General features: G+C 53.2%; 1 protein-coding gene across 1 annotated transcript in view; it reads left to right on the forward strand.

Annotated features, from left to right (window-relative positions):
- Positions 1-16,939, forward strand: part of chpfa (chondroitin polymerizing factor a) — a 53,857-nt gene that overhangs the window by 2,675 nt on the left and 34,243 nt on the right. Inside the window, exon 2 of the mRNA XM_038790219.1 lies at positions 4,303-4,867. Within this exon, the coding sequence (XP_038646147.1) occupies positions 4,303-4,867 (565 nt within the window). The remainder of the gene's footprint in view (positions 1-4,302; positions 4,868-16,939) is intronic.

Below are 16,939 nucleotides of genomic sequence, written 5' to 3' on the forward strand. Positions count from 1 at the left end.
GATCGGGGCGGCGTGGCCCGGTCACGGGGATTCTCCGCCCCGGCCCCGAAAGACGTGCTGCTAGGTGAATTGGACATTCTGAATTCTCCCTCTGTGACCCGAACAGGCGCCGGAATGTGGCGACTAGGGGCTTTTCACAGTAACTTCATTGTAGTGTTAATGTCAGCCTACTTGTGACAATAAAGATTATTATTATATTATAAAAGCTGGTGAAGCCCTTGAGGAATGCACTAAAAGTAGGAAGGAACTTCAACGTGGAATTAGGAGGGCTAAAAGGGGCCATGAAATGCCTTTAGCAAACATGGTCAAGGAGAATCTCAAAGGCTTTTTATGCATATATTAGGAGTAAGAGGGTAGCAAGAGAAAAGAATAGGCCCCACTCAAGGGCAATGGAAGGAAGTTATGTGTGGAAACACAAGAAGTGGGTGAAATCCTGAATGAGTACTTTGTATCACCAGGGAGAAGGACATGACGGATGTTGAGGTCAGGGGGAGGTGTGTGAACAATCTTGAGAATGTTACTATATCAAAGGAGGAAGTGTTGAGTGTCCTAAATTGCATTAAGGTAGACAAGTCCCCGGGGCCGGATGGGATCTATCCCCGGTTACTGCGGGAGGTAAGGGGAGAAATAGCTGGGGCCTTAACAGATATCTTCACATCCTCTTTGACCACAGGCCAGGTTCCAGAGAACTGGAGAATAGCCAATGTTATTCCCATGTTTACAAAAGGAAGCAGGAATAATCCAGCAAATTATAGGCCGGTGAGCCAGACATCAGTGGTGGGGAAACTTTTGGAAAAGATATTAAGGGACAGGATGTATCCACATTTGGAGGAAAATGGACTAGTTAGTGATAGGCAGCATGGTTTTGTACGGGGAAGGTCATGTCTCACCAACTTGTTTGAGTTTTTTGAAGAGGTGACAAAGAAATTTGATGAGGGAAGGGCTGTGGATGTAGTTTATATGGACTTTCGTAAGGTGTTTGACAAGGTCCCACATGGTACAAAAACTAAAATCACATGGGATACAGGGTGGGCTGGCTGGATGGACACAGAACTGGTTTGGTTATAGAAGACAGAGAGTCGCGGTGGAAGAATGTTTTTCAGAATGGAGATCTGTAGCTAATGGTGTTCCGCAGGGATCAGTGATGGGATTTCTGTTGTTTGTAGTATATATAAATGGTCTGGAGGAAAATGTGGGTGGTCTGATTCATAAGTTTGTGGATGACACGAAGATTGGCGGAGTTGCTGATAGTGCCGAGGATTGTCAGAGGATACAACAGGATATAAATAGATTGGAAACTTGGGCACAGAAATGGCAGATGGAGTTTAATCCGGATAAATGCGAGGTGATACATTTTGGAGGATCAAATCTAGGTGTGAATTATACTGTAAATGGCAGAACCCTCAGGAACATTAACATACAGAGGGATCTGGGCGTGCAGATCCACAGTTCCCTAAAAGTGGCAACACAGGTTGCCAAGGTGATTGAGAAGACATATGGCACACTTGCCTTCATCCGCCGGGGCGTTCAGTGCAGGAGTTGGGAAATCAAGTTGCAGCTAAAGCCTTGGTTAGGCCGCATTGGGAGTATTACGAGCAGTTCTGGTCACCACATTATCAGAAGGATGTGGAAGCTTTGGAGAGAGGGCAAGGAGGGTTCAGCAGGAAGTTGCCGGGTCTCCAGGGTGTTGGCTATGAGGAGCGGTTGAACAAACAAGGATTGTTTTCACTGGAAAGACGGAGGTTGAGGGGAGACCTGATAGAGGTCTACAAAATTATGAGAGGCACAGACAGGGTGGATAGTCAGAGGCTTTTTCCAAGGGCGGATGTGTCAATTACTCAGGGGCACAGGTTCAAGGTGAGAGGGCGACAGTTTAAGGGAGATGTGTGGGGTAAGTTTCTCACACAGAGAGTGGTGGGTGCTGGAATGTGCGGCCAGAGGATGTGGTGGAAGCAGCAGATTAGCAACATTGATGAGGCATCTGGATGGGTCCATGAATAGCGAGGAAATAGAGGGATACGGACTGAGTAAGGGCAGATGGCAAATTTTTAGTTAGAGCTTTTGATTTGATTTGATTTATTGTCACATGTACCGAAGTACAGTGAAAAGTATTTTTCTGCGGCCGAGGGAACGTACACAGTACGTACACAGTAGACACAAGAATAATCAACAGAGAACATTGACAAATGGTACATCGACAAACAGTGATTGGTTACAGTGCGGAACAAGGGGCCAAACAAAGCAAATACATGAGCAAGAGCAGCATAGGGCACCGTGAATAATGTTCTTACAGGGAACAGATCAGTCCGAGGGGGAGTCGTTGAGGAGTCTTGTAGCTGTGGGAGAAGAAGCTGTTCCTATGTCTGGATGTGCAGGTCTTCAGACTTCTGTACCTTCTGCCTGATGGAAGGGTCTGGAAGAAGGCAATGCCTGGGTGGGAGGGGTCTCTGATAATGCTGTCTGCCTTCCTGAGGCAGCGGGAGGTGTAGACAGAATCAATGTGTGGGTGTCAAGCTTATGTAATGGGTTGGGCTGAGTTCACCACACTCTGCAGTTTCTTGCGATCTTGGGCCAAGTCACAGTCGTATCATCCGCAAACTTATAGATCGGCGCAGGCTTGGAGGGCCAAAGGGCCTCTTCCTGTGCTGTACTTATATTTTTTCTTTGTTGAACCACTGAATTCAAGATCGCCGACTCCAAAGACTACTACCTCAGCAGCAAAGATTCACCTCAGCCCTTTTGATCCCTGTTATTTTTTTACCTTTCCTACCCCTTCACTGTGTGTCTGTCTTGTGTGTGTCTGGGGGAGGTCAGGAATGGGTTTGGGGAATAGTTAGATGAGTAGACCATTGTTTCCATTAAATGTTTATCTCTTTTCTTATTATTAATAAACAGTTTTTTAATGTTTTAGAACATAAGAACATAAGAACATAAGAACTAGGAGCAGGAGTAGGCCATCTGGCATCTCGAGCCTGCTCCGCCATTCAATGAGATCATGGCTGATCTTTTGTGGACTCAGCTCCACTTTCCGGCCCGAACACCATAACCCTTAATCCCTTTATTCTTCAAAAAACTATCTATCTTTACCTTAAAAACATGTAATGAAGGAGCCTCAACTGCTTCACTGGGCAAGGAATTCCATAGATTCACAACCCTTTGGGTGAAGAAGTTCCTCCTAAACTCAGTTCTAAATCTACTTCCCCTTATTTTGAGGCTATGCCCCTAGTTCTGCTGTCACCCGCCAGTGGAAACAACCTGCCCGCATCTATCCTATCTATTCCCTTCATAATTTTAAATGTTTCTATAAGATCCCCCCTCATCCTTCTAAATTCCAACGAGTACAGTCCCAGTCTACTCAACCTCTCCTCATAATCCAACCCCTTCAGCTCTGGGATTAACCTAGTGAATCTCCTCTGCACACCCTCCAGCGCCAGTACGTCCTTTCTCAAGTAAGGAGACCAAAACTGAACACAATACTCCAGATGTGGCCGCACTAACACCTTATACAATTGCAACATGACCTCCCTAGTCTTAAACTCCATCCCTCTAGCAATGAAGGACAAAATTCCATTTGCCTTCTTAATCACCTGTTGCACTTGTAAACCAACCTTCTGTGACTCATGCACTAGCACACCCAAGTCTCTCTGAACAGCGGCATGCTTTAATATTTTATCGTTTAAATAATAATCCCGTTTGCTGTTATTCCTACCAAAATGGATAACCTCACATTTGTCAACATTGTATTCCATCTGCCAGACCCGAGCCCATTCACTTAACCTATCCAAATCCCTCTGCAGACTTCCAGTATCCTCTGCACTTTTCGCTTTACCACTCATCTTAGTGTCATCTGCAAACTTGGACACATTGCCCTTGGTCCCCAACTCCAAATTACTTACTAATCTGGTGCCCGTCCGCCATTGGAGCTGTCAAGGGTCAAACATCTCAGGAAAATATACACATTATTGGCTAATTCACACTTCTGTTGGGACTCTGGGGCCAGTGGGGCTGGAATTGACCGCAGACTGGCCCAGGGTGCCGTAACAAGACCCTCCACTATTGGTGATTGTACTTTTAGCTGCCTGGGCTGATCTCAGGAACTCCCTCCGTCTCGCTCAATTTCTACCTTTCAGACTTTTTACAGCCTCAGTCTCCGGTCACCTGACCTAATATTTCTTCCAAGTGGCTTATATCATACTTTGTTTTGTAATGTTCCGCGTATCGTGCACTGTGGACGGTGCATTGCATTAAAGGTGCTATATGAATGTAAGTTGTTGTCTGATATTGCCTTCCATTTGGTTTTAGGTCACGTTATATCAGCACTGAGCTTGGAATCCGGGAACGATTGCTCGTTGCTGTTCTGACGTCTAAAATCACTCTCAACACTCTGGCCGTAGCAGTGAACCGGACAATTGGACATCACATCGACAAGGTCCTGTACTTCACTGGGACCAGGAGCCGGAAGATTCCGCATGGAATGTACATCGTAACCCACGGTGACGAGCGGCCTATCTGGAACATGTACCAGACGGTGAAGTACATTTTTGAACATTACCGTGATGAGTACGACTGGTTCTACGTCATTCAGGACGACTCGTACACGGAGAGCGATCGCATCAAGGGATTGGTCAACCACCTGAGCATCAACACTGACCTGTACATGGGCCGTCCTGAGGAATTTATTGGCGGTGAGACGGAGGGGCGTTACTGCCATGGCGGATTCGGGTACCTGCTATCCCGGAGCCTCCTCATCAAACTGCAGCCACACCTGGAGAACTGTCGGAATGATATCCTGAGTACCAGGCCCGATGAGTGGCTGGGTCGATGCATCATCGATTATGTGTCAGTGAATTGTGTCAGCGATTACGAGGTGGGTACAGCTTGCTGGTGACTTTAACACCTGCAATGAAAATGAGGATTTACCCTCAAGCTGTGGCAGAGTCGCTTTCGGTGTTAATGATTCTTGAAGCTGTGAGTTTCAGTGTTGCAATGTGTGATGTGAGGGGGTGGGGAGGGGAGTTTGAAATGTGGGAGTCTTTTAAGGGAAGGTTGATTAGAGTGCAGGACAGACATGTTCCTGTGAAAATGAGGGATAGAAATGGCAAGATTAGGGAACCATGGATGACGGGTGAAATTGTGAGACTAGCTAAGATGAAAAAGGAAGCATACATAAGATCGAGGCGACTCAAAACTGATGAAGCTTTGGAGGAATATCGGGAAAATAGGACAAATCTCAAACGCGCAATAAAGAGGGCTAAAAGGGATCATGAAATATCTTTGGTTAGTGGGGTTAAGGAAAATCCCAAAGCCTTTTACTCGTAGGAGCAAGAGGGTAACTAGAGAAAGGATTGGCCCACTCAAAGACAAAGGAGGGAATTTATGCGTGGACTCAGAGGAAATGGGAGAGATTCTTAATGAGTACTTTGCATCGGTATTCACCAAGGAGAGGGACAAGACGGATGTTGACGTTAGGGATAGATGTTTAAATACTCTAGGTCAAGTCAGCATAAGGGGAGGGAGGTTTTGGGTATTCTAAAAGGCATTAAGGTGGACAAGTCCCCAGGACCGGATGGGATCTATCCCAGGTTACTGAGGGAAGCGAGGGACGAAATAACTGGGGCCTTAACAGATATCTTTGCAGAAAAGCAAATTACTGCGGATGCTGGAATCTGAAACGAAAGAGAAAATGCTGGAAAATCTCAGCAAGTCTGGCAGCATCTGTAGGGAGAGAAAAGAGCTAACGTTTCGAGTCCGATGACTCTTTGTCAAAGCGAACAGACAGAGAGAGTGGGAAATATTTATACTGTGGAGTGAGAATGAAAGATGAGTCATAGCCACAGAAACTCAGGGAAACCGGGTGCTAATGGCCACAGAAACCAAGGGGAAAGAGTGTTAATGGCAGTCCCCAGAGAGGACAAACGATGTGAAAGGTCAAACAGCAGAGAAACTAACATCAGAGGGTGAACTGTAGGTGTGGGGGGAGGGGAAGGGGGAAGCAAAGAGGAGAAAGGTGCAGGAAAGGTGGATAAGATGGGGGGGGGGGGGAATTAAATGTATATTAAGAAAGAAAGAAATGGTAAAAGACAGCTAAAATGAAATGAAAACAAATGGGTCGAGGTGGAGCTAATCATCTGAAGTTGTTGAATTCGATGTTCAGGCCGGAAGGCTGTAGTGTGCCTAACCGGAAGATGAGATGTTGTTCCTCCAGTTTGCGTTGAGCTTCACTGGAACATTGCAGCAGGCCAAGGATGGACATGGGGGCATGGGAGCAGGGTCTTGTGTTAAAATGGCAGCGGGAAGGTCAGGGTCCTGAATGCGCACAGACCGAAGATGCTCAGCAAAGCGAGCATCTGTGTTTGGTCTCTCCGATATAGAGGAGACCACATTGGGAGCAGCTATCTTTGCATCATCCTTGTGCACGGGTGAGGTCCCGGAGGACTGGAGAATTGCTAATGTTGTCCCTTTGTTTAAGAAGGGTAGCAGGGATAATCCAGGGAATTATAGACCTGTGAGCTTGACGTCAGTGGTAGGCAAACTGTTGGAGAAGATACTGAGGGATAGGATCTATTCACATCTGGAAGAAAATAGACTTATCAGTGATCGGCAGCATGGTTTTGTGCAGGGAAGGTCATGTCTTACAAAGCTCATAGAATTCTTTGAGGAAGTGACAAAGTTAATTATAAGAACATAAGAACTAGGAGCAGGAGTCGGCCATCTGGCCCCTCGAGCCTGCTCCGCCATTCAATTAGATCATGGCTGATCTTTTGTGGACTCAGCTCCACTTTCCGGCCCGAACACCATAACCCTTAATCCCTTCATTCTTGATGAGGGAAGGGCTGTATATGTCATGGGTGCGAATCTCCGACCCCCAGACCGGGTGGGAGAATCGCGGGAGTGTCGGGCGATTCCCGCCATGCCCCCCTGGCACCCGCACGCGATTCTCCCACGCCCCCAAAACTGCGTGCTGTGTTTTACGACAGGCCGCTCAGAGAGCGGTGATTCTCTGGCCCAATACGACCGGTTCACGCCGGCGCCAACCACACCTGGTAGCTGCCGGAGTGAACAGCGGGCGAACGCTGCGTGTGCGGCCTGTGGGGTGGGGATGGAGGATCGAGCACCAGGGGCGTGCTCAGGAGGGGTCTGGCCCACGATCGGTGCTGACCGATCGGCGGGCCGGCGTCTCTAAAAGACGCAATCTTTCCCTCCGCCGCCCCGCAAGATCAATGCTCCATGTCTTGCGGGGCGCCTGCGGGGAGGACGGCAACCTGCACATGCACGGGTTGGTGCTGGCCAACCTGCACATGCGCGGGTTGTTGCTGGCCAACCTGCACATGCGCGGGTTGGTGCTGGCCAACCTGCACATGCGCGGGTTGGTGCTGGCCAACCTGCACATGCGCGGGTTGGTGCTGGCCAACCTGCACATGCGCGGGTTGTTGCTGGCCAACCTGCACATGCGCGGGTTGGTGCTGGCCAACCTGCACATGCGCGGGTTGGTGCTGGCCAACCTGCACATGCGCGGGTGACTTCATTTAAGTGCCGCCGTTCGCGTCATTTAGGCGGCGCCGCTTTGATGCGGGCGCCAAGGCCCGGCGCACGAGGTTGACGCGGCGCCGCTCCTAGCCCCCTGGGGGTGGGAGAATAGGGGGCGAGGAGCGGCCTCCGATGTCGGAGTGAAACACTCAGATTTTCACTCCGCCGTCGGCACTTAGCCTCCCGTTGGGAGAATCGCGCCCAACATACATGGACTTTAGTGAGGCGTTTGATAAGGTTTCCCATGGCAGGTTGATGGAAAAAGTGAAGTCGTATGGGGTTCAGGGTGTACTAGCTAGATGGATAAAGAACTGGCTGGGCCACAGGAGACAGAGAGTAGTGGTGGAAGGGAGTGTCTCAAAATGGAGAAAGGTGACTAGTGGTGTTCCACAGGGATCCGTGCTCGGACCACTGTTGTTTGTGATCTACATAAATGACCTGGAGGAAGGTATATGTGGTCTGATTAGCAAGTTTGCAGACGATACTAAGATTGGTGGAGTTGCAGATAGCGAGGAGGACTGTCAGAGAATACAGCAAAATATAGATAGATTGGAGAGTTGGGCAGAGAAATGGCAGATGGAGTTCAATCCAGGCAAATGCGAGGTGATGCATTTTGGAAGATCCAATTCAAGAGCGGACTATATGGTCAATGGAAGGGTCTGGGGAAAATTGATGTACAGAGAGATCTGGGAGTTCAGGTCCATTGTACCCTGAAGGTGGTAACGCAGGTGGATAGAGTGGTCAAGAAGGCATACAGCATGCTTGCCTTCATCGGACGGGGTATTGAGTACAAGAGTCGGCAGGTCATGTTACAGTTGTATTGGATTTTGGTTAGGCCACATTTGGAATACTGGGCGAAATTCTCCGACCCCACGCAGGGTCGGAGAATCGGCCAGCAGCGGCGTTAATCCCGCTCCCGCCGGGTTTTTAAATCTCCGACCGGCCAAAAACCGGCGTTGTGCAAATCCCGCCGGCAGCCTCTGGAAACAGCTGGCGCCAGCGGGATTTCATTATTTTTTTCTTTCACCAAATCTCCGGCCCAGATGGGCCGAAGTCCCGCCGACGTGGCCACGGGTCACGTCGGCGAAAAACAGAGCAGCTTTAAAACGGCGTCAACCATTGATGATGGTTGACGCCGTTCAGTGTCCGAGGGGGGGGGGGGGGGGGTTGCGAGTGGGGGGGGTTGCGAGTGCGGGGGGGGGGGTTGCGAGTGCGGGGGGGGGGGGGTTGCGAGTGCGGGGGGGGGGGTTGCGAGTGCGGGGGGGGGGGGGTTGCGAGTGCGGGGGGGGGGGGTTGCGAGTGCGGGGGGGGGGTTGCGAGTGCGGGGGGGGGGGGGTTGCGAGTGCGGGGGGGGGGGGTTGCGAGGGCGGGGGGGGGGGGTTGCGAGTGCGGGGGGGGGGGTTGCGAGTGGGGGGGGGGGTTGCGAGTGCGGGGGGGGGGTTGCGAATGCGGGGGGGGGGTTGCGAGTGCGGGGGGGGGTTGCGAGTGCGGGGGGTGTTGCGGCATTGGGGGGGGGTTGCGGCATTGGAGGGGGGGTTGCGGCGTTGGAGGGGGGGTGCGGCGTTGGAGGGGGGTAGGGGTGGTGGGGAGGGGGGTAGGGGTAGGTGCGGTGGGGGGGTAGGGGCGTTGGAGGGGGTAGGGGTGGTGGGGGGGGGTTGGGGGCAGCGGCGTGCAGAGAGGGGGGGGGGGCGACGGATGCCCGGGGCCAACGCACCGTCGCCCCCCCTCTGCACGCCGCTGCCCCCTACCCCAACCACCCCCCCTCACCACCCCTACCTCCCTCCAACGCCCCTACCCCCCTCACCACCCTATCCCCCTCCCCACCACCCCTACCCCCCTCCAACGCCGCCCCCCATCTCTCGCAACGCCGCAACCCCCCCCTCATCAACAACGCCAGGTCTTTCTCTTCCCCCCCCAACAACGCCGGGTCTCTCTCTTCCCCCCCCCCCAACAACGCCGGGTATCTCTCTTCTCCCCCCCCCCCCCCCCAAACAACGCCGGGGCTCGCCACTTCCGCAGCTGGTGAAACTGACGCGTATCGCGTCAGTCCGCTGCTGGCCCTTTCGGGAACGGAGATTGCCGGCTTAAAAGAAGGCCCGGACGCCGGAGTCATCCGCACCGTTTTTCACAGCCGGAAATGGGCGTCACGTCGGTCCGCAGAGAATTTCGCCCACTGTGTGCAGTTCTGGTCGCTACATTACCAGAAGGATGTGGATGCTTTAGAGAGGGTGCAGAGGTGGTTCACCAGGATGTTACCTGGTATGGAGGGTGCTAGCTATGAAGAAAGGTTGAGTAGATTAGGATTGTTTTCATTAGAAAGACTGATTGAGGGGGGACCTGATTGGGGTCTACAAAATTATGAGAGGTATGGACAGGGTGGATAGCAACAAGCTTTTCCCAAGAGTGGGGGTGTCAGTTACAAGGGGTCACGATTTCAAGGTGAGAGGGAGAAATTGAACAAATTAATGTGATATAAAATAGTTAGTTAAAATATTAGTTACAATAATGTGGATGTGAGCCAGTCTGATAGTAGTGAGTTCACAAACAAAGGACAAAGGGATTCAGAAACATGGCGAGGAAGGGGGGAGGGGAGCCTCGTGCAGAGGATGGGGAAAAGGATGCTGGGTAACAAGAGGCCCAGGGTTGAGGAATGCGAAGTGAGCCAATCAGGATATATGGCCGGGTCAGGATATGTATAGGATGACCTATGGGAATCTTGTATGTGAAACTTGATGCCATTTGAATGATATTTGCAGAGATTTCCATGTTTCTGATCTCACTCGGTTCTGAGCCTCTGTGGAGCGGGTCAGCCTTGCAAGGTGGTTAAAAATAAATAATACTGTACCTACAAATCCATCTCGAGTTTTATTGAGGCCGGACTGATGGGTAAAGAACTAATATTGTCAAGAGGGGGAAAGTTTAAGGGAGATGTGCGTGGAAAGTTTTTTACGCAGAGGGTGGTGGGTGCCTGGAATGCTTTGCCAGCGGAGGTGGTAGAGGCGGGCACGATAGCATCATTTAAGATGCATCTGGACAGGTACATGAATGGGCGGAAACAGAGGGAAGTAGATCCTTGGAAAATAGGCAACAGGTTTAGATAAAGGATCTGGATCGGTGCAGGCTGGGAGGGCTGAAGGGCCTGTTCCTGTGCTGTAATTTTCTTTGTTCTTTGTTTGACCAATGAGTCTTAATGACCCACTTGTATCCATTTACCGGGCCCGGCGCTCTGCTCCGTCCGGCCCTCCGTGATTCTCCGGTACTCGCAGCCAGGAATCATATGTGCGCGGAACACTTGTGGCCTCGACCGGCTTTGTGCTGGCCTGGGTGGATCTCGTCTCGTCTACCAGACACCCCTTCATTACAGGGTCCCTGGAGGGTCTGGATTGGGTCACCCGGGGGGGGTCACCCAGGCAATCTGGGGATGGACGGCTGCTGTGCTGTGGGGGTGGGGGTTCAGGGCCGGTTTGTGGTGTGGGGGGGGGGGGGGGGGGTTGGACGGCCCTCATGGCGCCTAATAGCGGAGTTCTGTGGGAATCCCTCGGGACCCACACCGGGTATAACTGTGCATGGTGAGGGATACAGAATTGCTCATCGATTTGTGCTCAGGGGGGTCGGAAGCTGACTGCAATTCACCTCCGGCAGGAGAACATCGGCCGCGATCCACTTCGCGCTCTCCCCTGAGCCCGGTGTGGCTGGAGAACGGTGGGCTAGCCCTATCGCGCTCTCCCCTGAGCCCGGTGTGGCTGGAGAACGGTGGGCTAGCCCTATCGCGCTCTCCCCTGAGCCCGGTGTGGCTGGAGAACGCTGGGCTAGCCCTATCTCGCTCTCCCCTGAGCCCGGTGTGGCTGGAGAACGGTGGGCTAGCCCTATCACACTCTCCCCTGAGCCCGGTGTGGCTGGAGAACGGTGGGCTAGCCCTATCGCGCTCTCCCCTGAGCCCGGTGTGGCTGGAGAACGGTGGGCTAGCCCTATCGCGCTCTCCCCTGAGCCCGATGTGGCTGGAGAACGGTGGGCTAGCCCTATCACGCTCTCCCCTGACCCCGGTGTGGCTGGAGAACGGTGGGCTAGCCCTATCACGCTCTCCCCTGAGCCCGGTATGGCTGGAGAACGGTGGGCTAGCCCTATCGCGCTCTCCCCTGAGCCCGGTGTGGCTGGAGAACGGTGGGCTAGCCCTATCGCGCTCTCCCCTGAGCCCGGTGCGGCTGGAGAACGGTGGGCTAGCCCTATCACGCTCTCCCCTGAGCCCGGTGTGGCTGGAGAACGGTGGGCTGGCCCTATCACTGGCTTCCTGGCAGTCAACACCCCCTCGCGGGATTCCGCGAGGCGTCGGAGTCAGAATCCCGCCAACAAGGGGCAGGACCAAACTGCGCGTGCTGAAGCTGGTTTTAAACAGACTTTGGCGAACCTACCTGGGATGTACAGCATCGCGGGACCCACCGGCCGCTCCAGCGAGGCAGCAGCCTGGCACCGCTCGGTACTGGCCCACACAAACGTGGACCAGGCGGAACAGCACCCGGTGAGTGTCCCGGCCGTCGGAGACCCCTGGGTGGTCAGGGTTTGTGCAGGGTGGCCCCCTGCCCTCCCACCCCACTGCAGCGGGTTGTTGTGATGGCGAAGGTGCTGCCTGAAAGGGGCGGAGGAAGCAGATTCAACAGGAACGTTCCAAAGGGATTCGGAGAAATAGTTGAAAAGGGGAAATATGCCTGACTCTGGGGGCAGAGCGGAGGTAGTGAGACTAATTTGAATAGCTTTATCACAGAGCTAGCAGAGACACAAGAGGCTGAATGGCCACCACCTGTGCTGCATGAAGCTGTGAACTTTCTTTGTGCCAATTGTTCAATAATATAGTTGACATTGCGCAGGCCAGCTGGAAAAAACTGAATCTCGGTGTGGGATTTAGGACATTGTCAGGAGCAGTGAATCAGGATCCAGTCAGAGATCGTACGGATTACCTGATCAAGTGGTATGGAATTGGGCTAGTACAGGAGAGCTAGAGACCTCAAGGAGGAACCTTGTTTCTCTTGGATTGTAGTCAGGCTGTGAGCAGGAAAGACGTCAGTTTGGGAGCAGTGAGACAGAGCAGCCTGTGTACAGCTCAGGCCCCCACGGCCTAGCGATCTGAGTGAACATTCGCAGCCTGTGTACAGCTCAGGCCCCCAGGGCCTAGCGATCTGAGTGAACATTCGCAGCCTGTGTACAGCTCAGGCCCCCAGGGCCTAGCGATCTGAGTGGGCTTTCTCAGCCTGAAACCCACTCCCCGGTCTGTCCTGGTGCGAAGCACGACCTTGGACGCCTCCCACTGTCCCTCGAGTGTCTCCAAGACAAACCCTCTACTCTCAGCCTCTCTGTGCCGGATGAGCTGCCAAGAATTCCGAGAGGCCCTGACTGGGATTGGACAGGGGGGAACTGGGAACAGCAGATCCCGAAACTCAGAAACTGCTCAAAGGTTCGGCATGAAATCCGTCCGATTGGATTAACTCAGTGACCCAGCAACAGCCTCAAACCGAGGGACTGCTCACTCCCTCACAGCCTCCAACCGAGGGACTGCTCCCTCCCTCACAGCCTCAAACCGAGGGACTGCTCCCTCCCTCACAGCCTCAAACCGAGGGAGTGCTCACTCCCTCACAGCCTCCAACCGAGGGACTCCCTCCCTCACAGCCTCCAACCGAGGGACTGCTCACTCCCTCACAGCCTCCAACCGAGGGACTCCTCCCTCCCTCACAGCCTCAAACTGAGGGACTGCTCACTCCCTCACAGCCTCCAACCAAGGGACTCCTCCCTCCCTCACAGCCTCAAACCGAGGGACTCCACCCTCCCTCACAGCCTCAAACTGAGGGACTGCTCCCTCCCTCACAGCCTCAAACCGAGGGACTGCTCCCTCCCTCACAGCCTCAAACCGAGGGACTGCTCCCTCCCTCACAGCCTCAAACCGAGGGGCTCCTCCCTCCCTCACAGCCTCAAACCGAGGGACTGCTCCCTCCCTCACAGCCTCAAACTGAGGGACTGTCCCTCCAAACTTCCTCAAACTGAGGGACTGTCCCTCCAATCTCCCTCAAACTGAGGGACTGCTCCTGATGCACAATCGATGGACACAAAACGTAGATGAAGTCTGAATGATAGGCTTTAATACACAAGAAGTGTACCCGGCAGCAGACGTACAGATGAAAGGCCGACTGCCGGGACGCACGGGTTCTTGTATCCCGCCTCGTAGGCGGAGCTAGCTACCTCTCAGCCAATCGGCTGAGAGGCACATGACTTACCCGGGCCAATCGGCAGCGAGTCCTCTGCACCAATGGCAGCTCACACTTCCAGGTACCGTAATACCCCTAGTCATTCTACCACATTCACCCCCTGTTGAAAAAGGAACCGCGGGGGGGGGGGGGGGGGGGGGGCACGTGTCCCATGAGTACGTGAGAGACTGGTAGTATGACTAGAGATGTTTAGGTTGTACCATTGTATTGATGGCTGCCCACTTGCCCGCAATAATATGCAAAATACAACAAAACTATGTACAGTGTATAAAAATTGGGGGAAAAAAAAATGGAGAACAGAGAAGGAAACCAAGAGTCCACCAGTAGGTCACATTGATTCAATCAGTCGATCGGTCGCCCCCGTGGTTATCCTGCTTGACCTGCGCGGCAGTGCCGGCGACGTTGGAGCGGTGGCCGTCCGTGACTCCGGGAGCGATGATCCTTTTCCTGTGTCCGTACCCTGGTCGGAGCTGGCGGGGGCCAGGCCGGGAGCGATGATCCTGTTCCTGTGTCCGTACCCTGGTCGGAGCTAGCGGGGGCCAGGCCGGAGGGGGGGCGTCCTGTCCGCTGGGTCGTGGGGGTGTCGGTGAGGCCGGGGGGGGGGGGGGTGGCTTACTGGGGGCAGTTGGGGTTGGGGAGGGGGGTGCAGGCGCCGGGGGGTATGTGGCCGGGATCCGGTGAGTGCCAGATCCCGAAGGGAGACCGGGTTTGCAATCCGGGGTGAGGTCTGCAAACAAGGACGGGGGATCGACCTTGAGGGTCGCGAGGCTGCAGACAGTAAGGGGGTCATTGGATAGACAAGTCCCCCGGGCCTGACGGGATATATCCAAGGATTCTATGGGAAGCAAGAAATGAAATTGCAGAGCCGTTGGCAATGATCTTTTCAGTCCTCGCTGTCAACAGGGGTGGTACCAGAGGATTGGAGAGTGGCAAATGTCGTGCCCCTGTTCATAAAAGGGAATAGGGATAACCCTGGGAATTACAGGCCAGTTAGTCTTACTTCGGTGGTAGGCAAAGTAATGGAAAGGGTACTGAGGGATATGATTTCTGAGCATCTGGAAAGACACTGCTTGATTAGGGATAGTCAGCACGGATTTGTGAGGGGTAGGTCTTGCCTTACAAGTTTTATTGAATTCTTTGAGGAGGTGACCAAGCATGTGGATGAAGGTAAAGCAGTGGACTCCGCTATGGAACTGCTTAAAGGACACTTCATCCGATTGGTGAATCAAGTTTACGCTCGGCACTTGCTGGCGACGAGGCAGCAGACCCCTGGTGAGTCGTTAGACGATTTTTACCGTGCGCTCCTCGTACTGGGGAGGAACTGCGGCTGCCCGCAAGTTTCTGCTAATGAACACACCGAACTGTTAATGCGAGACGCCTTTGTTGTGGGTATGCAGTCCCCACAAATCCGCCAGAGACTGTTAGAGACGGAAACCTTGAGCCTCACGGAGGGACGGGCCCTCGCAAACTCTCTCGATGTTGCGAACAGAAACGCCCGTTCATACGCCCCCTACCGCGCGGCGGCCCCCTGGGCAGTGTGGAATTCAGCTTCCCCTTCCCCTACTGACTCTGAATCGCCTCAGGTCTGAGCTATAAGACGCCCTGAAAACCCCGCTGGGCCCCGTTGCTATTTTTGTGGACAGGCAAAACACCCCCGACAGCGTTGCCCAGCCCGGTCGGCAACGTGCAAAGGCTGCGGGAAGAAGGGCCATTTTCTGTTGGTTTGCCAGGCCAAGGCAGTCGGTGCGGTCCCGGGCAGCGACTGTGGGACGCTGCCCTGTCTCTCTCCGAGCGGCCCGCGAACTTCTCCGTCCCCATCCCCCAACGCCACGTGCGGCCTCTGGGCTCCGCCATCTTGTTTTTCCGATGCATCGTGTGGGGGATGGGTGCCGCCATTTTGTCCATCCCCCGCCCTGTGCGACCAGTGGGCACCGCCATCTTGTATCACTTTTCTTCTTCACTTTTCTACCTTTTGCTTTTGTCCTTGCTCACTCTTTCTCTGACTCCTTACATAGGTTCCCCTCCCCCTGGCATATTAATTTAAACCCTCCCCAACAGCTCCAGCAAACTCTCCCCCGAGGACATTGGTTCCAGTCCTGCCCAGGTGTAGACCGTCAGGTTTGTAATGGTCCCACCTCCCCAGAACCAGTTCCAATGTCCCAAAAATCTGAATCCCTCCCTCCTGCACCATCTCTCAAGCCATGCATTCATCCTGTCTCTCCTGTCATTCCTACTCTGACTGGCACGTGGCACTGGTATCAATCCCGAGATTATTACATTTTGAGGTCCTACTTTTTAAGTTTATCTCCTCACTCCCTAAATTCAGCATGTAGGACCTCATCCTGTTTTTTACCTATATCGTTGGTGCCTGTAGGCACCATGACAGCTGGCTGTTCCCCCTCCCTCTTTCGAATGTCCTGCAGCCACTCTGAGACATCCAGGACACTTCCGCCCGGGAGGCAACATGCCTTCCGATTGTTGTAGATCGGAGCGGATTGTTGGCGAACGGAGCGGATTGTTGTAGATCGGAGTGGATTGTTGGAGAATGGAACGGATTGTTGGCGAACGGAGCGGATTGTTGGCAAACGAAGCGGATTGTTGGAGAATGAAGCGGATTGTTGTAGATCGGAGTGGATTGTTGGAGAATGGAACGGATTGTTGTAGATCGGAGTGGATTGTTGGAGAATGGAACGGATTGTTGGCGAACGGAGCGGTTTGTTAGAGAATGGAGTGGATTGTTGGCGAACGGAGTGGATTGTTGTAGATCGGAGTGGATTGTTGTAGATCGGAGTGGATTGTTGTAGATCGGAGTGGATTGTTGTAGATCGGAGTGGATTGTTGTAGATCGGAGTGGATTGTTGTAGATCGGAGTGGATTGTTGTAGATCGGAGCGGTTTGTTGGCGAACGGAGCGGTTTGTTAGAGAATGGAGTGGATTGTTGTAGATCGGAGTGGATTGTTGTAGATCGGAGTGGATTGTTGTAGATCGGAGTGGATTGTTGGCGAACGGAGCGGTTTGTTGGCGAACGGAGCGGTTTGTTAGAGAATGGAGTGGATTGTTGTAGATCGGAGCGGATTATTGTAGATCGGAGCGGATTATTGTAGATCGGAGCGGATTATTGTAGATCGGAGCGGATTATTGTAGATCGGAGCGGATTGTTG

The sequence above is a fragment of the Scyliorhinus canicula genome, chromosome 2 (assembly GCF_902713615.1).
Source record: "Scyliorhinus canicula chromosome 2, sScyCan1.1, whole genome shotgun sequence".
In the NCBI taxonomy this organism is placed as follows: Eukaryota; Metazoa; Chordata; class Chondrichthyes; order Carcharhiniformes; family Scyliorhinidae; genus Scyliorhinus; species Scyliorhinus canicula.